Source organism: Dicentrarchus labrax, unplaced genomic scaffold (genome assembly GCF_905237075.1).
Source record: "Dicentrarchus labrax unplaced genomic scaffold, dlabrax2021, whole genome shotgun sequence".
NCBI lineage: Eukaryota > Metazoa > Chordata > Actinopteri > Moronidae > Dicentrarchus > Dicentrarchus labrax.
In genome coordinates, this window is record NW_026136718.1 from 18,128,390 (window position 1) to 18,154,529 (window position 26,140).

At 43.3% G+C, this 26,140-nt stretch overlaps 1 protein-coding gene across 3 annotated transcripts; it reads right to left on the reverse strand.

The window, feature by feature from the left end:
* Positions 1-785: 785 nt before the first annotated feature.
* On the reverse strand, positions 786-26,014 carry shdb (Src homology 2 domain containing transforming protein D, b). 3 transcript variants are annotated; one of them, XM_051376772.1, is made up of 8 exons: positions 25,885-26,014; positions 22,018-22,403; positions 19,983-20,133; positions 17,042-17,263; positions 8,297-8,374; positions 7,337-7,511; positions 5,239-5,358; positions 786-2,354 (listed from the first exon to the last, which is right to left on the reverse strand). In XM_051376772.1, the coding sequence occupies exons 2-8, from the start codon at positions 22,348-22,350 to the stop codon at positions 2,168-2,170; spliced, it is 1,266 nt and encodes a 421-aa protein (XP_051232732.1). In that variant the 5' UTR covers positions 22,351-22,403; positions 25,885-26,014; the 3' UTR covers positions 786-2,167. The 3 variants fall into 3 exon arrangements, with proteins under 3 accessions (XP_051232732.1, XP_051232731.1, XP_051232733.1); XM_051376771.1 differs by lacking the exon at positions 25,885-26,014 and adding an exon at positions 23,078-23,399; XM_051376773.1 differs by lacking the exons at positions 8,297-8,374; positions 25,885-26,014 and adding an exon at positions 23,078-23,393.
* Positions 26,015-26,140: the final 126 nt, after the last annotated feature.

A 26,140-nucleotide genomic window follows, 5' to 3' on the forward strand; every position in this document is an offset into this window, starting at 1 on the left:
TACGCTCACAAACACCCACACATACGTACACACACACACACACACACTTGTTTGGAGTCTTGTTGGGAAAGTACAGCCAAGCAGCATCTCCCTCCTCCTCCTTCCCCCTTCCCCTTTTTTTTTCTTCCTTCACTCTTTCTCCCCAATAGAGAGTGATCCAGCTCGTCTCCTCTCTCCGTCACGCGGGTAATCAGCCTCTGCTATTTCATTTGGCTCAGTAATGAAAGCAATCCCAGTGCTTTTCACTGCAGCGCAGCCCAAATAATGAGGGCTGCCTCACCCCTCCTCAGCCACACCTCACCCCCAGTCCTCACTCTCTCCCTCCCAACCCTGCTGTTAATGGATGAAGAAAAGCAAATGTGTGTGCGTTTGAGTGTGTGCAGCATGCAGTCTTGCCAAGTCCTTTGTGCCTCTTTTCCTTTTTTCTGCATAGCAAATTATTCTATTGTATAAAATTTGATCAGCTATACTCTGTCAGAATATTTTGGAAGTGTTTTCTTTTTGAATATAACACTTATAACACTAATACACAGCAATCGAGCAATCACAGGTTGCATGTCTACAAGTTGTGAGCAGTACAGCAGTAATTTATCCTCCTCCAATTATTTTTGATTCATTTTGAAAAGGAGGTTAAAAAAAATATTCCTGCCATGATTCATCTCCAAACCCTTTTGTGGGGGCTCCGAGCTCTCAAGTTGGGAACCACTGATCTATGTAAAGATCTACATGTAGTCAAGACTCTTTAGAAATGCTTGGATACAGATGAGATGCTTCAACACAGCAGGTAAATTACACATCCTGTCATCTTTTACTAGTGACAGAAAATGCCAATAATAATAATAACACTTAATACACCCCAGTCAATAAAGCATTTTGCATTGAGAAATACTGATTTAAATAATGTTTCCATTTGTCATTTTCAATGGTCATAAATGTGTTTGGCAGAAGTTGTCTCTCCTCTGAAATCATTTTTTGCCACACAATGCTGCAACCAGGCAGCAGACATGGGAACCCATTCCAGATGGCAAGCATTTAACTCAAATACAACTCACCAACCAGCATGTAATGACTTGGCCAGCCGAAAATATGTAGGAAGTGTGAGAAAGTGGCAAACAGTCACAAAGTTTGAAAGTTTGTTCGAGAGCGTTTCCTGATTAGCATCTCTTGGCTTCAGATGTAGCCCACAGCTCAGTTTCTGAGCTCAGCTTCAGTGAAACGACAATGACAGCAGTGACAGGTTGCTTTTTACAAATCCAGCATTGTCTACCAAATGCAATGTAGGCAACCGACAAGAGATACAGGTCAGCAAGGTCAACACAAGTACCAATACAACACAGCTTTTCTGTTGATTACGATGAACAAACAACAAGTAACATGGACATGTGTCAGGGAAATCTTCAACGTACAGCAGCAAGACAGAGCAGAACAGACTGGATGAAAACGAATAGGTGTGGCTTTGTGTAGAAAAGCATCTGAAATATAACTGCTGTTGGTAAAAACCTTATATCTTTGAAAATAGCACTGTTTTTTTTTAATGGAAAATGTGAATTTTCCAACACTTACAAAAGGGTCTCCTAAGCCCGAGGATGAAAAGGTTTCTCATCTTATACAGTACAACTGAATTTATTGATTCTGGTACAAACATGAAAAATCAACAAAATATGACTAGTGAGGTTTTCACCTTACAACAGCAATATTTTTACAAGTGTCAATGAGGTGCTTTTTGTGGAACAGCAGTAATTAAACCTAAATCTTCTGCAGGTCTTCTGTAAACTGGGGCATCAGAACATTCAGAATATACACACTTTCTCCCAACTACAGCTCTGCATTTGAAATATATAGTAAGGAAAAGCAGAATTTGAGATGTCCTGAAGTCACCCCCCTTGGTTCAGCAAGGTGATGAGAGAAAGGAGTTACAGCAAAGGTTGGCCTAAAGTTCAGGTATTGCATTTCATATGAATCAATCCACTGGATGTTAGAGACACTTGGCACAGGTACAACAGCAGTGGTGGGTGAGAGCATTAGCCCCTGGTGTGTTGAATCATCAAAAGTAGTCCAGTCCAACAAGAAGAGAGAATCCACTGGAAAGATCCCGTCAAACATTCAAGTTTTTTACGTGTCCAAACACAATAAAATCCCAGAGGTCCAGGAAGACCGTTAGGGTCAGTCAGAGTGTCTGCACCAGCACGGGGAACAGCAGGGACAGGTGCTCGGCACCTCGGATCGGGAGTTTGTGTGTGGTATAGAAGTGGATGACTTCTGGGATGGTGTCAAAGGGAGGGCTGTTCTGTCCAAGCACGTACTTGCCATCTTTGCAATGGGTGAACTTCATGTGCATGAAACCCTGGCAGCTCCTATGAGGGGGAAAAAATGGAAGAATGGATTGAGAACAGAAGGAGAGAAAAGAAGAAAGAGAATGGGAGAGATCCAATGTGAAAGTGAGAAAAAAAGTACAGAGGAGAGAAGAAAGATGACATGAAATGTGGGGCACATAAAACATCATGCAGCCTTCCACACATTTTGTCATATAATGACACAGTGGAGATGACAGCCTGGATTTATGTTCATGTCTTTTCCCTGCACTTTGAGGACATGATTCTAACCAAGATTTAACACCATGTCACAAATTAGGAAGGAAGGGACATTATGATGGATGAATGAGTGGTGTAATAGCACACGGAAGGAGTAACAAAGCCAGAGAGAGTGAAAGAGAAGAACGCTGGACTGTGACAATGGCTTAGCCAAGAGAACCACGCTGGTTCCTTCCCTTTAAGAGTCAGGCAGCCACAACAGGACTTCCCCTTTAAGAGCCAGCCAGCCAGTCATGATGTATGTCTAATTATAGAAACAGAGGGAAAGACAAGGGCTGAAACAGTCACCATAATTGTCATTGTTCTAGTAAACCAAATTAAATTTTGAAGAGCAGCAAAACCCCAAACACTCACTGTGACTACCAACAGCCAAACAACAAGCAATTTATGATCGTCCCACTGGCCTCCTGAAGCACATGCTTCATAACGTCAGCTTTTATCCAGTCCTGTTTGTTTTGGGGACTCTTTGTATCGCTATATTAGAAGCTACCTGTGCTCTTTCATAAATATTCATGTTGTTTTAAATCTGGAAAGCCTGTCAGACTCACTTTGAAATGTCTCTTCATTTTGTCTCGATTAAATATCCTTTGTCATTCTTCCCAATGTCCACATTACTGTGCATTGTAGTATGTGTAGGAACCACCACAATGACAAAAGCACATAAATGCTGCATTATTTCACTAAATGTAGCTGCTATTGGCTGTATTGGCTGAAGCTGTCCTTACTGAAGGGCATATTGACATCATGAAGGTAGTTTCAGTATCTTACAACAACAACTAGCAAACCAGTCACAATACCCTGATAAAGTCTGACCTTCTGCCTCTTTCCAATCTAGACACAGACATGGTGGAAAATTATACTTTCTGAGACAAAATTCCAATCTATTACAACTTGCGTGTTATTTGGAGAGTTTTGGATGCCATTTCTATCTTGTGATAACACTGTGCTCACCAAAGTAATTTCTAACATGTGGGAACCCGGCAGAATCCCAACAAAAATGTCCAACACCAAGAAACACAAGTGATCAAACAAAAAAGCCAATGGTTTAACTGTATAATCTAAAGCACTGTGTGGAGGTAAAATGATTACAGTGGCCACTGCTCACCTGACTGAAAGGCTTTGCTAGATGCTGGCAGGACAAATACAAGTGGAACAAAAAAACACCTTCAATTTCCATTTAATTAAACACACATGCTTTTGGTCATAACCCCTCTTCAGGCATACAAGACAAACAGAACGCAAGAGCACTTAAGTGTTTATACATTCAAGTAAATGGCCCTGATTCAAAAACATCTGACACAAGATTACACTCAAGGGTACTAGTCCAATGGCATGTGTGGACTAAAAAGATGGAGGACAAGGGATACAATGTATGAGACAATGTAAAGGGAGACACACATTTTAAACATGCAGACAGTTTCATACACCATAAACAACAATGCTATGAAACACATTGGGCAAGAGGGCATTTAGAGTTAAAAGCAAAAGTGAGTGCACCAAAAACGCTGATAATAGTGCATAACTGCACAGAAAAACGACAACTGTGGAAAGTAAGGAGGGTCAAAGGAGGTCAAAGGATTTTAACTGGGACAAATGTTTATGAGTTTAGGTAATTCTGTATGGTTTATTTAACCAGGAGTTGACCTGCATGACCAGACTGTTTTAGTTTCTTGCCCCAACTGACTTTTTTTTTTTAACAATGCTTTGTTCCTGGATCTTAACAAATAACTTTGTGTGTACAATGTTATTAGCAATTGGGCAAAAATAAGAAAAAGAAGGCTATACTAAACCAGAGTTTCCCTTCAAGCTGGTTAAAGATCTAAGTGGCGCCAACTCTTTTCAGATTGGGCTTTTTTTTGTGAAGGTCAACTTCAATGACAGAGATCCACCTTCTAAACAATGGAAATAATGTAAGGTTTATAGATTTTGTAGTTCTAGAAGAGATATTACTTTTTCCAAACCCCACATGCGGCAGCTGGGGAACCGGTGCCAGCAGTGACCTTGTTGCTTGAATGCGCGTGTGAGTGTATGTGTGTGTGTGTGTGTGTGTGTGTGTCAAACCCACTCTACTCATGTAAATGAGTAATGCATGAGCTTGTTTATATGTCAGCACAACACAGTGACACTCCTGCACCCCCCCTTCTCCCCTCCCTCCCTGATTCCCGTCTTGTGTGGCCCACAGAAGGTAATTCATATTCATTAGTGATTATGGGGAGGATGATGTGTGCACTGAAGTGTGCTCTACCTGCCTGATTACCACTTAGAAGGCCCGCTGGGGCCAAAGAGGGAAGCCATGGAGATGAGCCAAGGATGGGGTGAGGACAGAGGGATGGTGGGAGAGGGATGTGAGGCCAGGACGATGGATCATGGTAGTAATTATAAGGGAGAGATTTGACCAGATAAGCAGTATTGTGCCCTGCAAATGAGTATCGGGAGAGGAATCAGTGCAGCAGTGATCTTGAGTAGGGGTGATGGTGGAGGGGAGGTAGAGACAGATGGAGAGGTGTGGAGACTGCGATATGAGATCGGTAGCTCAGGTGGGTTCACACATACTTTGCACACTCTCGAACTACTCTCGAAGTATGCAATTAAATTATGGTTGCTGTTGCTTTTTAAGTCAGTGTGTGAGTGTATGTCCGAGTCTTACCGTAGAGACAGAGAGTACTCAGAGCGGTTGGTCTGACTGTTCCTCACCAGGTAGCTACACTCTTTACACAGCGTTAACAGCGACTCTGCCTCCGAACGCGACAGTGAACCGTGGTACCATCTGATAGACAGGACACACACACACACACACACACACACACACACACACACACACACACACACACACACACACACACACACACACACACACACACAATAAGATATAGTAAAAAGGGTAATGTTAAGTGTGATTCCAACATATTTTTACATCTCTTGATGCTGGATGTTGACACAGGCAAAAAACTCTGTAGTGTTATATTATTAGTTTGATTCTACATGTTGATAATTATAGTAATATATTAGCCCTCCACAGTGTAACAGTGATCATGGGCACAATGATGATACAATAATTGTTAGTAGTATAAATGCTTCTAAAGATTAATATTCAAGGTTAAAAGAAAAAAAATAATACACCACATAATTCCAAATAAGAAATGGCCTCTCTATTTTCACAGCAGTGAATTGTCAATAACAGCCGTCAACACCAAGGTGGAGTGTGTTCTCGCATTTGCACCAGCACTCACTGCTGCTGGTCTTTCCATCAGGTCCTGAACATTATACTTGAACAACTGTTCCAACAAGACACAGTCTACAGCCACGCTGGCAGGTCTGTGAAGCTGCATTATGTTTAATTTCTGCATCAGTATGGTAACATCCTCACAATGACAATAGTTGTGGAGACATTTCATTAAAAACTACAAATGTAAACCTCATGGTGGCGCTAAAGAAGAAATCAGGGGATCACCAAAGTCATTAGGATTTGTCCTCTGGGGACCAAGAGTTTCATGTCAATACATCCAGTAATTGTTAAGATATTTCAGTCTGGACCAAAATGGTGGACAAATCAACCGACAAACAGACCAACATTGCCATCCACAGAGTCACGTCTCTAGCATGGCTAAAAGTACAGGAAATGTTTCTCAAATGCATAATAAAAATAATATAATAAAAGACACATCCAGTAAGTAAAATAATTTCTGCCATAATGATGATGTTTCCCAGGACCTGACTCGGCTGAATGTACTGAATGCTACAGGTTGACAATAATGCTGTTTCTCTGTTTAAAGCAGAGCTGAAGGAAACACAAAGCTCATCAGAGATCATCAAGGAGTAATGGTGTATAATAACCAACTACCATCCCCAAGTCAACTTGTGCACATGCATGTGTTTATGAGTACAACACTGAGTGTGTCGCGTGTGTGCGCATATGCATGTGTGCTTAAAGGGTGTCGTGTGTTTGAATTTCATTAGTAAAACGGCCCTTTATGTGCACAGAAATAGCACATAAATTACACCAATGATGTCTGAAATTACAAGACCAAAGTAAATGTGTGTTTTTAATGTTCTGACTTAATTAGTTCTCATTCTAACCTTTCACAATTCTGTAAGCTCTGATGAGTGCTGCTTAGCTGAAACACATAACCATTTTGTTTTAATGTGTCCACGCCCCTTAATAGATCAAAGTGGTGCAGTAAAAGAGGATTTTTGGCTTAATTTGTGGGATGTACAACCTCATTCTCCATCAGACTTTATATAATGTATGATAAATGTATGTGCTTGACAGCCATGCAGAGACATTTGCAGCCTACAGGGATTAATAGAGTACTCTAATTGTATTTACATGCAGACATAATCAACCTGGCATAATGAAGGTGTGTTGCATGCATTTAAATATCATAACTCAGAATAATGTCTAACTTCTTACTGTACTTAGATTGCGCCTTGTGTAAATATTCAATCTTGCACAGTATTGTGGGTACAGTTAGAGGTCAGCTGACCAGGGCTATTACTGCTATATTTCTTTTAAGACGGGGAAATTGCTTTATACTGTATTACAACACACGACGTCCTGGGAATGCTACTCAACAATCAGCTATCTTTCTTGGCTCTGATTGGTTGAATGCCATTAGTAGCACAAGGAGGAGCCAGAGGAATCTGATTATTTTCACAGATAGTCCATCTCATTTACAGGATATAGTGAGTAAGTTTCAGCAAATAGTCTCCAAATCCAAGGGTTTAACAGAAGACTGCATACATACACCTGCTTCTCCAGAGGCAGAGTAGGATCCACTCTCTCCCCCACCATGGACAGGCCCTCCTGTGGCATTCGAAACTTCATCCCCCCTCCTGCCAGCGGGCTGGATCTTGGCCCTGGAGGACGCAACCGGTCTGTGGGCGACGAGGAACGGTCCCACTCTGCGCCATCAAACTGCACTGTTGGCAGACAGGGACAGAAAAAGTGAGTCACAGTATTTACACAGTGCGATGATCAAAAGGGATTAAACCTCACAGCCGTACTTGGGTAAACATCAGACATCCGGCTATTGCAAAACCACGCACGCAGCAGAGAGACCTCTCATGGATGGGTCGGACTAGAGGACAGCAGGTCCCGGTATGACAGACTCCGAAACTATCAGCATCATCACAATTACCATCATCAACATTTTTATGAGTCCCTGAGGGCAGATAGAGACAGGAAGTTGGCATCTTCCCTGCCTGGCTCTGGTTCACGTCCTTGTCTTTCAGTTGTCTACACTGCAGATTACTTGATGTTGACTATACTGATTCTATTCTGGAGCAAACTACATGCACAGACCGATGTGTTATTTTCCCCTTTCGTGCCTGATTTTGGTGCAATTCAATATACAGAACTTGTAATTAAATATTAAGTGTGCCATAGCACTACTAAGTACTCTGGCACGAACAAGGCAGACATCCTTTACAGGCAGCGTTTCATGCACGGTTGATGCAAGAGGGGAATATGGTAAGAAGGGAGTGCTTCAAACCCAGAAAAGCTGAAAACACAAATGCTGTAGCAGGCAGGGACAGATGCAGGTGGGGCAGATGCAGGCCCATGGGGGTTTAGGAATGAGGTAGAGCAGATGTAGGACAACAGCTTGGGTCATGAAGGTCAGGGTGACTGCATATGAGTGCGTTTGGGGTGATAAAGGACACAGCAGGGTGGGGGTGGGGGGGTTGTGTTCAGGGTGGGAGGTCACCTTGCTCTCTGACGGGGGGCTCCTCCTCAAGCTGACCCACTGGGGCAGGCCAGGGCAACTCCGACAACTCCCTCATTTCTAATAGAGGGGAGGGGAGCGGGGAGGAGGGGAGAGAAAAAGGGAGCAACAGAGTGAGAAAACAGCAGATGGGTTTGGAATAAAGTTAACTAAAGGAAGATGTGTGAGAAAAAATGGTGATGATTAAGAAGTGAGACTGAAATCAGGTGCAAGATTTTTTAATTCAGGGACCAGAGAGTGTAAGCGAGAAGTGAGATGTGGAAGAGGTGCAAGAAAAAGGGAAGCCCTGCTGAGAGTGGGTGGGGTGAGGCAGCATGTGTGTGCAGATGACAGGGATGTGGTGTCATGAAATGTAGTTAACTACACCTCCTGTCACAAAGAGAAGTAATATATTCTACCTCCTGTCTCCTTGCTTCATCACACTTAAAAATACAGTCTCAGAGTTTCTTACCCTATATTTACAGTAATTTATCACGTGCGATAAGACTGCAGACAGCAAAGGAGATGAAACAGAGAGGACAGGAGAAGTCAGAGGCTGCATTATTTATAGTTATCTGAATGAATCCACTTTAAGAAGTCGTCTACTAGCAGGAGACGCAATGAAAACAAAATGTGACTTCTTGTGCACTCCAACCCACAGTGTGACAGAGGAACTGAAGAGTGCGGGGGCGGAACAATGCTCCATTCACTGTCCTACCTACAGGAGGAGAGCGGCAGAAGGTGCACTGTGAGAAAGAACTGAAAATAGCTCATTATCTACCACGGCAGGCGACCATCTACTGTAACAGTCTTAGCTGCAGCCTTACGCACGCACACACACACACACACACACACACATTATGCGATTTGCCAGTTTCACACCGTACATTCAGCTCCTGCTCACAGCGAAAACGGATTACAAAACAAATAAAAGGAAAAGAGGGGTGATGTCTTAATGAGGCGACAAATTCAAAGACCCCCAAGGCCCACGACATCAAAGGCCATTTGAATGGCCGTTTGGAGAGAGACCCGGGCTGTACATACATGCCTCTCACCCTCCCTTGTTAATTATTGAGCAGGCAGACACACTCCGCCACTTTCTCTGGCTCTCTGTGAATTATTGATGCATGGCGCAGTACAATGGCCCCATCTGGAGCGGTCCGCACCTCCGCTGAAGCCAGGATTAAAGTGTGGCCTGGCACCCCTCAATGGGAACCATGCACGCAAACACGCAGGTCCACACTTGCGCGCGTGCGCGCACACACACAAACACACAAACACACACTTGACTCCCCGAAACACCACCACTGCCACACTCAGCTGCCTGTCCGTTCACCACCACCACCACCTCTCATTTCACACCTCTAATTCTCAAGCAAAACTGAGAGAGACGCATGGAAAGAGAGAGGGGTGTAAATGAGAATCACACACAAGCAAGTGAAGGGTAACGAGAAAGGAAAGAGAGAGAGAGAGAGAGAGAGAGAGAGAGAGAGCGGAGACGGCAAAGACAATTTATTACAGATCAGAAATGTGCTCAGCCATCTGAGCGAGAGATAAGCTCAGGTAGTGGTGTTACACAGGCAGAGGGCAACATTCCATCAAGATTCCTTTCTTTCAGCGTTTGGCTGGCTGTTGTTCCTCCTCAACAAATTAATTTTGTGTAGTATTCTTGAATCTTAAAATTGTATTTTCTGCAAGTAAAAGATCTGCCAAAAGAGGCGAGATGATTTCAATTGTTTCCACTGTCTGATCCCATTTGCTGCTATTTTCTTTGGACAATGCACTTGTTTCTGGCAGTTTCATCCATTTTATTTATCTTGATCAACAAGGCAAATCACTTAACTATCACTACTATTGCTAGTTTTTTTTTTGGCATAGCAGGTAGTTAACTGCATTCATCCTGCATTTTAGCAGTAAAATCACTCCCTGTTTAGATGAGCAGAATAAAAACCAGTAAATGACTGGGTCCTGAAGTCCTGGATTTAAAGTTTAATGGTTCTAAATATGAAGATAATCTTACAACACAATTGAAATCATCAAACAACAGACTTTCATGTCTCTGTGGCTTACAGTGTGACACACACACACACACACACACACACACACACACACACACACACACACACACACACACACACACACACACACACACACACACACACAGCGAAGACACAGCCAACAGTGGCCAGACATCAGACAGACAGAAACACAAGTCAGAAGACATTAATAGGTATTGCTGTGTATATTTGGCACTGCTGTGTGTGCTCATAATATAGCTCAGGGATTTGGTTTGGTATGCTGATAAGTATGCTGCTAGTTAAAGGTCCAGTGGGAAGGATTTTAGTGACGTCTAGCAGTGTAATTCCTGATCGCAACTCTGTCACTTTACCCTGACATTCCAAGCGCAAAGGAGAAACTGTAGTGCCAGTGTTTGGTTTGTCCCTTGAAGAAACATGGCGGTTCAACGTGGCAGAGTCCATTTAGGGGCGACCTGCAGCATCTGTAGATAAAAAGCTCATTCTAAGGTAACAAAAACAAAATGATTCCTCTATTCAGGTATACACTAATGAAAACACAACTATTAATATTATGTTAAATTTCTGCTAATAAATGTTACACACTGTACCTTTAACACACAGCATTAAAATTGTTGTTACCTAATGCCATGGGATGACTCATTCCACTATCTGCCAATTATATAAAATCTATAAACAAGATATCCATATTCACTTACATTTTTATTAAAACCTAATACTTTTCCTTTGATTTAGGGTAACCCACATAATCCATCCTAAACCTGCAGGGTCTACCAAGCTAGCTATGACTACAGGCAGCTCTCCCCAATGACAAAGGCTGAACACACACACACACACACACACACACACACACACACACACACACACACACACACACCAAACCTTGCCTGAGCTCTTCACTCTAATAACAAAAGGCTAAATACCAAGCTAACACACACACACACACACACACACACACACACACACACACACACACACACACACACACACACACACACACACACACACACACACACACACACACACACACACACACACACACAATCACAACATGTCCTTCATTCACTAGCAGGGAACATCTGGCTTCCATTCACTTCTAAATGGGAACCTGTGGATCTGTCAAATATAGAAGGCTGTTAGTGCTCTGCTTTGCTCTCCAATACAAGACAATGAGACACACTAATGTTCTACGGACAAAGGCCTGCTCACATTAGTGCTCACAGCCCATATTCATGATTTGTATTTATCTACTACAATGTATTCATTACACGCTAAAACAAAGGAGTGTGTTTTTCATCGGTTCTGTCCCCAATTTTGACCCCACTGACGAAACAGGTGATAGCAATTCAATCATTTGTGGTGCCCCAAATACCTGCTAACAATTACCAGAAATTATCTGAGGGGGAGGGAGACCAGACTAGGTTTTCCTTTCTGTGTTGCACACAGGACACATCGACATGAGTGAAGGATAACTGACTTTCCAAGTACACCAGCTGTTTTCTGTGTCCTTGTACTAAAGGAGGAGCAGACAATAGAAGAGCTTCATTAGGTCCATTAATGAAGACATCTGTTTTTCAAAACAGCCCTGGCATCCCATCTTCTCTCCTGCACAAAGACCTTCTGCTGGGCAAAATAGCCCCCATAAGGACAGACAATTAACAATTAACACCTATGCCAGAAAAGGAAAAAAAAATGCATTCACACAAGTTCCACTTCCAAAATATGGATCCACACCATTTTGATTTTGATCTTATGAGCATCACACATTGGCAGGGTTGTCTGCGGATCCATTTTCTAGACATTCATTATATCCATTCCCCTGTGGCTTCATGCTGCTCTCACCGTCTTTCTCTCTGTATTGAACATCCCTCTTTCTTCATCACCTCTCTTTCACCTATCTTCCTCTAAGTGGGGCATTATATCTCTTTCCATATTCCCTTGCTCCTCTCTTGCCCTACTCTACTTCCATCATATCTGCGCCCCGTCTCTCATATTGGACAGCAAGAGGGAATCACGAAGGACTTGCCTTTCCATTAATGTCAGAGAAGGTTCACGCTGAAGGAGGAAAAAAAAAAACAGGGAGTTATGGGTACGGGAGAGGGAAGGGGCGAGAGAGGAAATGTGACAAAGAGAAAAAAGAGGCAAGAGTGAAAAAGAGAGAGAGTCCTTCCACTGTGCCAGTAAATTGACGAAGAGGCTGATCAGATGCCCTCAGGGCCTGCTTAGAGCAACAGAGAGCAGCATCACGCCAGAAATGGAAATGAAATTTTTTTTCTCTCTCACGTAATGTCTATACACACACACACAACCATACATTTTCAGTCTCCTACGGGGACAGACACACACATGCACAGAAGAGCCCAGGAAACCTTGTCGTGTCCTCAGAGCACATGTATCTAGACAACCAGACACAAAACACACACACGCTGACCATCTCTCAAGGTGTCTCTGCAAGCTTTGCTAATCTTCTCTTTTAATAATAAGTTGCGAAATGCCAATGCCAACAATGCCAATAGCCTACTAACAGGCTGATGTTTAGCAGGTTAAAGCATGTTCAGTCTCTTAGTTTAGCATGCTAACATTTGCCAATTAGTCCCAAACACAAACTTCAAACAAGCTGAAGGGATCACCAGCATTATCACAGTTCATCATATCATGTATGATCGATATCACTGTTGTATGGTCGGGATCAGATTAAACCCACTGTCAATGTCAGAGTAGGCCTGGGGGAAAAATGGCGAACAGGACCCTGCTGGGAAGTAGTAAGGTCCCGTTTATGCAGAAAATAAATTACGTGGGTAATAAATATTTTAGGTAGTTATTGGAGGAATTTCTGATACTGCTGTCGGTATTGGAACAACTATAGTACAAACATTTAATGGCAATCTATCCAATAGTTGTTGAGATATTTTAATCATGGGATGGGCCGACCGTCCAGCTGCCACTGCCATCCCTATTCCTATCCCCATGCTGCAAGCATGGCTATAAACAATGACTTAGGCTATATGGACAGTTCAAGAAAACTACATATATCTCAAATGCATATGAATTGAATTTATGTCTTCTGTAACAGCCATTTGTTTGGAATAAATTAAGTGATTCCAAAGGTATTCCCAAAAAAGTATAATAAATAATAATGTATATCAAATACATTACCACAGGAAAGGAAAATAAACTAAAGGATCAAACAGATACCTAATTAAGCATCTTATTGTGCTGCAAACAGTTTATTTGAACAGATAAAAGAAACCTAAAAAAAACGTCTTTTATGCCACCCTCTTGCGTTTCGGATGCACACATTCGTACTCGAGAGCTGCCTTGCATAGCACCCTGTCTTTTGTTGCTGCCTAATGAGCAGCTGCACTGGAACAAGTGGAGGATAAGTGCTTTGCTCAATGGCACCATAATAGTAATTGCTAGGGGTGGCAATGTTATTCATTCACCTTCCCCATCCAGATTTCCAGCTGATTTGCGGCTCTCTCATCATGTGCCCACTCTTCCACCTTTCGACGATCATCATCTGCATCTAATAGCTCAAAGCTCCTGTGCTGGACTATAGAACTTAAAACATGAAATACCTGAAACACCCATTCATCTGTTCGTTAGGTGTGGCCATCAGAGAGCTAATGAGACTGTGCCTGTCATTAGCTACCTAATTGCTGCTGAATGACTGCAGGGCCAATCCCTCACTGCTGGACTATCTATTGACTTCCAGGAATTAATGACTGCTGTAATTTGAGCTGGATGGTGGTGACTGGTGACAGCTTTCTAACATTGTAATTAAACCCCACCGGACTGAGAGGGGCCTGTCACGACCGACCCCTCAGGCACTGCCAGGCTCACCCCCACACAGCTGGCTGAAGTGGACTCCACGTGCAATGGAAAATGACAAAATGCTTTAGAGGCAAGCTTATATTTGAAAGTATTCGAAAAATAGCATTCACCCTGGCGATTACATTTAAGCGTGGAGCTGTGAAAATCATAATAAGGGAGATTCTGTTCAGGATGGTTGCATAAATCCACTATATGTGACAGCACCCCCCCCCCCCCACACACACACACACACACGCCCACACATTTGTGCCAACATACACAAAACCTCTTCTCACCCCTGAATTAGGTGCCTGATAATCAGAGCTCGAGAATCCACACGTGTGTGCGTACGGCATGCGCCTGTGGGAAGGTGATGATGAGGGGCTGCTGGCAGATTGCGATGCCCCCCTTTGCCCCCTGTAGCGGGTTATCTGAGTGAGTGTGTCACAACTGCAGGGAGGGAGGGCTGTGGGGACAGCCCTGTCACTGCTGCTGCGTTGGTGTATATATGTGTGAGAGAGTATGCCTGTGTTAGCAGGATGACTGATTGCACCCTGCCACAATGGCCCTGACTCCCCCTCCTCTCCCTTCGCCTCACCTCGCCACAGCCCCCGACCATTAATTCTCCTCAACGCCCCTCCCCTCTGAAGCACTGGGCCTCCACAAACATCCATTGAGCTGCCACAAAACATACCATAACCTTGGAAGTCCCTTTCCATTCCTCTCCAGCTAGCTTTTTCGAGAGCCTCTCTATCCATTTTCTCTATCCTTTTTCTCTATCTGTCCATCTCTCTCTCTCTCTCTCATACCTCCTCATCTCTCTTTTTCCCCTCTTTCCATCTTCTCTTTTCTGCTCCATCCTCGTCCTCCCCATCTCTCCCCTCCCTCGCATGTGGGCCGTGCCTAGCAATGCTGAGTGGGTCTGGGAATATGGATTAAATGTGAGAATGGAAAATACTGTTTGTGTGTTTACACTTCAGTGCTTTGGTCTGCTCAGAGAGACAGCACGCCAGCTCAGAGTGCTGACTCCAAATGGAAAAAACAAGGGGTCAGACAACTCGAGCCTCACAAGCGTTTTCCTCCGCTGCATTCTCTAATGGTGCTGTAAGCGCTCCTCTGCAGGAGTGCATACTGTATGTGGCACAAGGAGAGGAAGAAAACGACAGATAAAGCAGAAATGGGTGCTAAGTAGGTGAGAGGTGATATTGGCTTTTAAATTAACTGTCGTGCACCTCCTTTTGAAATCATCTCCACTCTCACATAAGTTACGGTGTCTCTTTGCTACTCCTCTGGTTAATGTGATTTGAGCATGAATGCGGTGTGAATGGATATGTCTGTATGTGTGTCTGTTCAGACAATGGTGTGCTGACCATGACTCTCTTATTAGCACTGGATCAGTCATGCACATGTAGGCATGTAATTAACTGAGGAGAAAAAAAGGGGGGGGGTTCACACAAGACGGGAAGAGGGGAGGAGAGTGGGAATAGAGGGGAGTGCATACGAGGCAAGGTTGATTTATTATCCCATCACCTTGACCTCTGTGACTTGGAGATGCAGCTCAATTAAGGCAACTTGGCCCGGCATGCCTTACACTGATCCACTCCTAAATGACCTATCAGTCTGGTTCTGCTCCTCTTTCCCTCTCTGTCTCTCTTACGTCTGCTTCACTTTCTCCCTCCAATTATATTCAATAGATGGAACACAATGGGATAAGATGTGACATGTGCTGTCAGTGCAACCTTGAAAAATAATAATCATGTACTATGCCAATTATTTAAAAACTACTGCAGATAATATGATGATTATTGAACAAAATGAACCTGTTTGTTCCTCTGCTAACCTTCTCATCATGACATCTACTGTATCTCTCTCATGCACACACACCCAAACACACACACGCACGCACGCACGCACGCACGCACGCACGCACGCACGCACGCACATCAGTTCTAATGATCATCTCAGAGGCTGCTGTAACTGTCTGACATATGTGTGAGGGAGAAGAAAGAAAGAAATCAATAGTTACCAGAAGGTGTTTAAATGTAGTAAAAGAGAGAGAAAGTATATTTGTCATTTGAGCTGACACAGTGAAGGTCACAGCACTCTCCATATTCTGTAAGAAAGGCTTCGGAGATGGGGGGCAGACAGTACATTAAAGGTCAGGACAGTAAGATGAGTATTTCACCATGTAGTATCAGCAGCAGGGCTCTCTGTGTGCTCCTGTGAGGGCTTTGACCTTTGAAACAACCTTTTTAGAGCATGGTCTTAACCGTTTTCACTAATTCCATTGAATGATTCCCTTTCTAAAAAAAGGCCTACTTTGCAAGATACCTTTTGGTTTTTGCTTGACACCCTGAGGCTCTCAGAGCTTTCATCTGTATAGTAGGTGATAGGGATCCATGGTCATGACACTTCAATACAATGGATGTTTGCCAGTGTGTGGGCTTTAAACTGGGTGTTCAGTTAAAATACTTTTCCTGCACACTGTCTAGCCAACTGAAATGTCACAACCTCAATTTTTGCTGAAAGAGAAACTGAGTATTGATTGAGCTCGGCAGCTGGAAGCCAGAAGAATCAACAAAGTATGATAAGAGTTGTAGACCTCTTATCATACTTCGGTGATTCACTGCCTCTTTAAACTAGTAACATATATGTAAAGCCATTTTAAACAGAAAATGACACATGATTCCTGCAGCTCCATAGCCTAAACCCTAACTTGAGTTTCCTGTTGGTTTTTTTTCAGTTTGAAAATTATAAGCACAGACCAGTGACAGTTCAGTTTATGGAGTATTCATCTAAACAGGTGTAGGAAGAGTTCACAGCAGGAGAGTTTATCAATCATATATGATTTGTAGATGGGCTCTGTCAGGCTATCCTCCACTCTCATAACTCCAGTTACCTGCAAAAGCTTTGGAGATGTTATCCTTTTTCCATTCCCAGGGTTGGTCATACTCATCAGCTGGTCTCTCATCATCTTGCGGCAGCCTGCTGCTCTCCTTGCCCTCCTCCTGAGGTTCTCCATACATCAGACCCAGGCGCTTGTCTCTCTCATCTTCGTAGGGGGTGTCGTAGAGTTGCACTCCGCCTCGCGGCCGTCCTCCTCCTGGGCCACGCTGCAGCTCTGTTGATGCATACGCAAAAACAAAACAAATTCATAAATGCACAAATGCAAAAATTCGTATTTAAAACATGTTTGCAAGAAAAACCGGCAACGTTAAGAAATAATATTTGCCAGTAGCGATGAGGTTCCCCTAAACACAACACTAATATTATTCTGTACTACAAAGTAAATCAAAAAGCCTGTTGAGCTCTGACATGACTAGAATTAGAGGAGGGAGACAAATTATGTTTGCACAGCTTGCCGTGGGCTCAGAAACTCATATAGGGGGGCTTAACGAGGCCTTGGGCTAGATGCTGAGTAGCAACACTGTAGACAAACCAGCCCCCCTTCTCTTGTCCATCCTGAATCCCAGCAGCAATCTAACACAGCTCACAACAGCATCCATGTTGCCTTGTTAACATTTTCATCACTTTCCCAGTGGGTTCCAACCACGAAATGTTTCTCAGCACCTGCAATTGTTATGTGGCGTCAAATATGGCCGTGAGATAAAAGGCTTTAAGATTATTGATGCAAGCAAGAGGGTGAAATCTGATTTCTGAATGCATCAATAGAAGACTCTAAGCTGCAGCAGCAGAAATCAGAAATGCTGCTTTTTATATGTTGACCTCAAAAATGTACTCTTTAAAAAAAAACAGGTGGTACAGAAGATGAGAAAATGGGGGAAAAAATGAAAGAGTAGGCATCTTTTGTGTACACAGCCAGCAGCCTTGCAAAGGAGGTGCACTCACGTGAGAAGGGAACAGGACTAAATGGAAGGGTTCGCTGGTGAGAGGCAGGAAAAAACTTTAACCTTCACACGACAAGACACCACTATTGGGCGGCCCTTTAGTCACCATGGCGACCAAGTGGGGGCCCTGGGGAAAGGCCCTGAGGTTATGAAGAAGAGGGTGGAGGGGAAATGAAGAGAGAGGAGGAACAAGGCCAGGGGAGGAGGGAAAGAGGAGGTGGTGGGGCGAGGAGCAGGAGGAGAAGGAAGAGGAAAAGGAAGCATTGAGGAAACAAGGGGAGGAGTGGGGTGATGGAAACGAAGGACAAGGGAGGGAGGTGAGGGGAGGGTGTTCTGTCAGCGTTTGATGTTAAGTCATTGAGACAGAAGCACAGCGGGGCTGAATGCTGCTCTACCTGCGCTGGGAACCCGCAGTGTCAGCGGCAGCCTGGAGATGGAGAAGATGAAGGCGGAGAGATAAAAACATGCATACAGGAAATAAAATATGAAATTCATGGGAAACATGATGGTGGAAAATACAAGCAGTAGGGAAAGAAAATAGCAATTTGACAGAAAGGTGACAGAGATAAAAGATTTGAGGGAAATGACGACAGGAGGACGGAGGAGTGTTTAGGCATATAGATGGATGTAGGAGCTGGAAATCAGTCTTTTATCCTCATAAACTAAACTATGAAGATGATTTCCCCCTACAAGTACAGTCTAAACAGCACACAGGTGTCTTTTCAGGACAGTCTTTGTGAGAGATAATTACTATTCCGATCTCACATCTGTCTTTTGCCGCTCTGCTGTGTTTTTTAATGAGCAACAACGGAGTAAGAGACAGACAGACAAAAGCAGGCAGACAGACAGCCTTGGAGTGACAGGCGCAATTCAAAGTCATTGAAAGAGCAGTGACAATGCTTTGCCAAATGCTCTGCCATAACCGCTAAAAATCTAATCTCTACAATGGCTTTATCCAGCTGCAGCGAGAAAGGTTTTCTCGGTTGAGCAGAGGAAGGGATCCTCCATTCACTTTAAGCCCCAAATTATGAACTTCATTTTACAACCAAAAAGGCAGCGCAAGTGACAAACCGCGAGAGGACAGGACATACAGATCGCTAAAGGACAGATTAGAGGGACAGCCAGACTCCCTTCAGGGCCGGGGAGAGCCCTCGAGATGAAGAGAGATAGAGAGATCGAGAGAGAGGAGGGGGTAGGCTTTTACACTAAATGACTGGGACAGACCAGGGAGAAAGCGGGGGGAAAGAGGCAGACAGAGACGTTATAGGAGGAGAGACAAATGGAAAACGATAGATGTGAGCTAGATGAGGAGGGAGGGTCTGAGACTGGATAGACATCTTTAAAAGGGACATTTCGTGAGGCTAAGAGCCGACTCAGCCCGATAAACTAAAAACACAGTGGAGTGGACAGTTACAACACTCTAGTGTAGAACTGTCTTACAAATGGAGCCATTAAACTGGAATTACTGAGCAATGCTGCGTTTAACAACAGAGTTTTAGAACATAGAAAAGATGGAAATGAATGATATATTATTCTATGAAAGGCAGAAATACTTCTCTATAAAGAAAAAGACGAGTGATAGAGAATGATAAAGTTATTGATCATCTCTGTGTTGTTCATCAAGGAAATTCCTGACAGATTTCAGATCAATGATGATATTACTTCATGCCACAGTTACATATTTTATTCATGATTTGGTGCACCTGAAATGCAATAAAATATCTGTGATTTTTATGTTAGGTAAGAGGTCTAAATTTAACCCTTCATGATCTCCACTTACTCTCATATTATGGAAGCAATTCTGATTCATTATTTGCATGGATGCATGGGTTTACTATACGCAGAGATAACTAAAAATGTTATTAATATAAAAAGGAAGCAGTAAAAGCAAGAGGAATGGAACCTAAACACCATGCCTCCATGATACCAATGTTGCTCACTGAAACACTTTAATACTGATAAAATACTGACTGATGAGCAATATTCACCCACCTGTTATGACCCTCTGGGCCTCATACGGTTCCATGTAGCCGTTGTTCTCGCAGGGAACAGGTCCGAGATCTGGTTCTGGCCTGTGGTCCAAGCGAGCATCGAATGGGTCAGAATAATCTGTTTCGCCTGCCAAGGGCGCAGACGGTACCACCTAAAGGACCAAACACACTCTTACTCAAGAAGAAAAATGGGGTTTTGCTACAAGACACGAAAAATGTCTGACTTCATGAGATTTACATACCAATTGTTAAATGTTTTTTACTTGCAGGCACATGTGCAAAAAGAAGTTGAAATTTCAATCAAAAGCTATAATTAGTTTGACTTTCATCCAGCGTATTCAAATCAGCATTGTGTAAAAGCTTCAAATCACACTTTGGAATGAAACACTTGAATTAAAGCATCCTAGGATCTGAATGTTTTTTGGTAATTAGGAGATTTCAGTCTGTAATACGTGTATAAGTGCTAAAAAGGAAGGAGTGTTGCACAGACAATAGCTCATCAAGAGCAGGGATGGAGAGAGGAGTGCAACACTCTTAGAAAGACATTTCATCCTCACTGAATTGCACATGTTTGGTTACAGACAGCTTGTGGACTATCATCATCAAGACAGTAATTTGCACCTTTAGTGTGGAACATCACAGAACCACACCAATTCTATGTATATTAAGTAGCTACGCAATATAGTTCTCTCTTAAAACCTTTGAAGAGAGAACTACATTTACCGGTATATGCAATACAGCTAGAAATCATCCTGTCTGAAGAAGATGTGGCTTTAGGAAGAGAGCACAGAGAGTAAAGAGGGAGCAGGTTAGTGGTCGGGAGCATTTGTTCCTTCATGCAAGCACAGGAGGAAAACAGTGGTCAGCTGGCACAATGACAGCTACAAAGGCAGCCATATGGTCACACACGCGCGTGCACGCACACACATAAACATGTACACATACCTAAAAACACACACACACCCTTTGGCAATGTGCTCTCTTCCCATGTCTCTCTCTGACAAAGGAAATCGCTGTAGCAAGGCTCACTTCCTAAAATCCTGCTAAACATGCACACGCCCTCACAAAATTACACCCTAATCCCATGTTGATTCAGTAACAGGTTACCCATCGATGCACAGGAATCTGCAATGTTAATTAGCGTGCGGATGTTCCCACAGACCCTGGGAAATTAATGAGAGCAGGAGGAGAGTGGGGTAGAGAGGGGCAGCTATCGACTTGAGTTAAGACTATTACTTCAATCCACTTCAGGACTTTCACACTTGTAGCATTTTCCATGAGCGGAGTCATGGATTTAACTGCAGCGATGAAAAATCCTGAAATACTCCTCAACTTACTCAGCTATGTGAGCTGAATTAATGCGAAGACCGTCTCCTTGTTAAACCTTTGCCTCTGCTCCAGTCTCTCAACATCTGTTTGCCTTTTTTTCTTCAAAGTAGCTGTGCATGTTTTCTACAGCACAACATGCACAGTAGTAAGATATATAGCCGGTAGAGCACTGCAGTCCTGATGACAGCAACAGCACCACAGTATAAATTATACCTCCCTGTGGCCCTTGGCATATCACCACGCGGCACACTGTATACGGCCCCTAACATGTGCTCATGCGGGGGTCTCTCTCAGCTTGCAAAACCAAACCCCATTTATTATTTATGGAAGGACATAAACTCAAGGGACTGTGACCCCCTCTCCGACTCAACGGTCCGCTCAAGCCATCAATAATTCTTTCTTCCATCTCGGGTAGCGAAATTTATGTGGCGCATGGGATGTAATGTGATTTATGTAAACAATGCATATTTGTGACACACATTACCAGTCACTTGCTTATGGAGTCTGATCAATAAAGCTGTCGCAGTGATGGAAATGGAATGAGAGAGAAGAGTCTTTTCATTCTTCCCTACTTACTTGCCTTCCCTCCATCCCTCCTTCACACTTACTTCCTCCACTTCACAAGACAGGAACCACATAAAAAATTGTCATCACCTGCTTTTTAACACCGACTGTACAAACACATGCTGAGAAACTGAGGCTCTTACAGGCTCTTGCTGGTCCTCTAAAGAGATGGCACTGAGGAGGATCTTGGTGCGCCCCAGCTCCTGGGAGTCCACTTTGATCAGTCTGTGTTTGGGAGATTTCATGTCCACAGTAGATGACTTCATGGGAGACCCGTAGACAGGCGTTGCGGGGTCAGAAGCCCCAGACTCGCCCCGGGACCTGTTTTCGGAGTCCTCGTAGGGATCCTCAAAGTCCAGGTCCCTCTGGAGCCGGTAGGCTTTGAGGATCTCACTCTCTGTGTAGTCTGGTGTGGGCGGCTGTGGAGGCACCTTCCTGCTGCCAAAGCTCAGGTAGTCTTTCAGCCACTTGGCCATGGCAGCTCTGCTTCCAAACGAGCCGGTTTGTGTGGTGGAGTGAGAGCAGGAGGCTGCAGGGGGCAGACAGGGACAGACATGGGGGTTATAGCTTGACCTTGTTTCTTTTCTGGTGAGACTGTGTCATGGATTGGATTTGCGCTGTGCGTTTGTGTGTTCATTTGATCGTTACAAGACAATCGAAAGATTAAAAAAACAATTCAGCTCTTTTTTGGTTCCAAAAACAATATTAATACACAGGTCCTGATCCTCTTATAATATTTGTGCCGGACTACTTTCTCCTGATCACAGACCCAGAATATCAGTGTGCGTTTGCATGCACTCGTGTGACATTAAACTACACCAACAGCTGGGCTTTACGCACTTCTTTTGTTTTACGCAGGGAGCAATAACGTCTGGCATCTGGACTTTGCCCAAAGGCTGCAATTACATTTCACGCCCCTGCAATAAAGTCCGACGTTAACATGCTGATAAAAAAGGAAGACAAAGGCTGAAGAGAATATGAACACAAGGAGGAATCAAAGTTGTAATAAATAACGTTTTTTTTCCCGCTTTTCTTTTGTAATCAATATGAAACACAACATGTTTAGTTTTGGCACAGACTTATTTGTAAAGCTGTGAAAGCAAGCTAAAAATAAGATCATTTTTCCTGGACTTCCACTCAAAACAGTCAAACACTGGATTTAAATAGCACCGAGCGCTGCGCTGGCAAGGCACACTCACTTACCAACCCTATTCAGTCCTTCAGCCACTTTGGATGCTTTATTTCGCGTTTCTTCATGTCGATCACAATAAATTGACACAGACAGGTGACAATCTCCTCCACTGCTCGCGCTTTTTATTCCAAAAAAATGAGAAGAAACCAAAAAAAAAAAAAAAAAAAGAGTAGCTTTTCTGGAACAAGACAGGAGAGCTGAAATCCGCCTGAGTTCCTCTGACGACTGACGGCAAATGTGCGAGTGAAGAGAGCGACTACAGCTCCGAGACAAACTCAACCGAGCGATTAAAGGGGAGGTGCTTCACTCCCAGTGGAATACTATCCTCCTATTCCCTTTCGGAGTCAGCCGACCGTTCATTCATTGAAATATCTGCACATCATACCGGCGGCAACAAGAGACACATCCTCTTTCAAAAGCACAATAACTGCACGGGGGGAAACAGATGAAGAACAGTAACTGGCGGGTTAAATAAAAAAATAAAATAAAAAACAGCTCGCACGAATGTGCTCCAGAGATGTGCATTATTTATTCGCATGACATCACTGGAGAGTTTTCCTGTTTTAGCTTCACTGAAGGTTTTTGAAATTATTTAGCAGGTTTCCTTTGGAATAAAGTCTAACTACAAAAGCCTGAAGGGTGAACAAAACTGTTATCTGGATCCTTATTTAAAGGGTTTGGTGGAATAGGGGAATCCCATCATCCTCTGGGCGACATGAACAGTGTTGTAATGAAGTTTAGACTGAAGTGGAGACACAATAACATGTTAACAAAAGCACTGAGGCCTATCTACTCTGACAGAAAAATAAGGCCATTTGTTGAGTGTTTGTTTCATCCCTTTTATTTGATCCTTTTCGCCCTCTCCTCTCACAGATGTCCCATTATCCAAGGTCCAGGCGGGTAAATGGAATCGTGTGCTACGGTGGGTAAGGCCATCTAAGTCTGTTAAAAGGCCGTAAATGCCTCTTTCTTTACGACACTCATGAGCTCACTTTCTCCCAGGGGCAGCAGACTGGATGAGGTCATTGAGCTAGAATCCACCCCCACTACCGCTATCACCACAACCATCAACATTATCCCATCAAGACCTTCACATCTTCCTCCTCCTCCTCCTCCTCCTCCTCCTCCTCCTCCTCCTGGCTGCATAGTCTGTCTGCTCCAGTGTTCACCAAATGTCAGACCTAAAGGAGGGTCATGGGGATCATAAATAAGTCTCAAAGTGTTTGTGAGGGAAATCTGAAGTCACTGAGTGGGATGATTGCAAACATCTTGCGGGTCCCTGCAGTCCGATTTAAATCAGTTACAGAGGTGAAGGACAGGATCAATTTCATGACATCGGCCAATACAAAGGGCCTGTCAAGATGTTCTCTGTGGAAAATAAGTTCTCCAGGGTTGGACACCTGTTTAATGTCTTACTGTTCTAGTCCTCCCCCAAAAGATTGTTTTTTAAATATTAACAGATCAAGATTGTAGGAACAAAATACAGTGGGAACAAGATTCATATATTGTAACAACCTGTCATTATGTGGGAACAGGATCAATATGTTGTGCTAAAGGTCTTATCTTCTGGGAATAGATCCATTCATTCAATACGTTTATACAGATCTTGTTGGCACAACATAGGATCTTGATACAAGATAGACTATTTTCACATGTTGTCCTCCTAAGATAACTTCTGCACACAAGTTAAAATCTTTTTCCTCTGATCTTAAAAATATCCCGTATTTTGATTCTTCAGGGACCTTTCCTCTATCTTTCTGTACTCCCCATCTTCCTCTGCCATTCTTTCCTATCTTTGCATTTTTATCTCGTCAGATCTCTAAATGTAACAATAATCTTCCTTCTCTCCCCCTTCCTCTAACACCTCCTCTAACCCCCCTACAACCCAGTAACATATTGAGCATACATTAAATGTGTGTTTCCATCCTGGATGGGCTGAGAGCCAGAACTGTGTGGAAGAAAAGATTGAAACTGAGAAAGAAATGGAAAATCAGAGACAGGCAAGCTGTCACACTCGGCAAGGGGAAGACGCATGGAGAGCACAGGGGAGAGAAAAACAGAAATGGAAAATCAGGATCTCTCACAGTGAGAGACAATCTCAAACAGACAGACAGACAGACAGACAAAAGTCATTGTGTTTTTTTTTCATGCAAAATAAACACTGTTGCGTAGGAGCCAAATTTTTAATTGAATCAAGCAGAAACAACACGGCGCTGTGGAATGTTTCAGAGAATTAATAAGACTCGCTCATTATAAAGGGCTAAATATGGATGTGACATTTTCTCTGAACTTCACGCTTTGGGTTGTTGCTCTTTCCCAGTTGAACAGCATCACTTATGAATCTGAAAGGTACACAAACAGGCTGTAAAGCACCAGTGGCTGTACACATTCATGTGCAACCTGACATCGACAAAGGTTCTCTTTCAAAGCCATGAATGTAATCTGAATATAATGAGTCTCAGTTGAATTTAGGGGCTGGAGAAGAAGCTACACACACTTGTAATGTGGGAATAATTGATTGCCGCAGTTTCCTCTGCTTTGCATTTACTGCCCTCATTTGGTGGCTCGTGTGTATTGCATGCATCATTTAGAAATAACAACAGAGCCAGGGTCTCATGTAACTTCATAGTTTGTGAAAATAAAAATAGCCTGTTAGTATCCCACAACCCGGGCAACGTAGATGGACATTAAAAAACAGAAGCATTAATGCCAGGACCTCAGTGAAATGCCAGTTTAGTAAAGTATATAAGTTCAGTAGCACCCACAACAGCAGAGTCATATTTAGGATAGCCCTACACCTAGCTTTACTTTGACTCACCTCTCTCTCTTTCATTACACTACAAACGTGTTAACTTCCGGGGTCAGCTCTTCCGGTGTTGCCATTGGTTGAATTCACTTTTACGTTTTAGTGATTGGCTGATTAAAATGTCCAAAATGAGGAACTTTCCCAACAACCCCCATGATGAGTTGCGAGCTCGAGGTGCAGCTGAAACGGGGAACACGGACAAAAGATGACAAGTCGTACATGACTGAAGGCTACTCTACAGTGTCCATCCGTCTGTCCAACACAAACC

What these genes read in the sequence shown, in the direction of transcription:
- shdb (XM_051376772.1), bottom strand. Translation starts at nt 22,350, where the DNA reads ATGGCCAAGTGGCTGAAAGACTACCTGAGCTTTGGCAGCAGGAAGGTG. An exon ending in TAGAGGACCAGCAAGAGCCT is followed by an intron (nt 20,134 to 22,017) that starts GTAAGAGCCTCA and finishes TTGGTCCTTTAG; the next exon opens with GTGGTACCGTCTGCGCCCTT. An exon ending in GCCCCCCGTCAGAGAGCAAG is followed by an intron (nt 7,512 to 8,296) that starts GTGACCTCCCAC and finishes GTCTGCCAACAG; the next exon opens with TGCAGTTTGATGGCGCAGAG.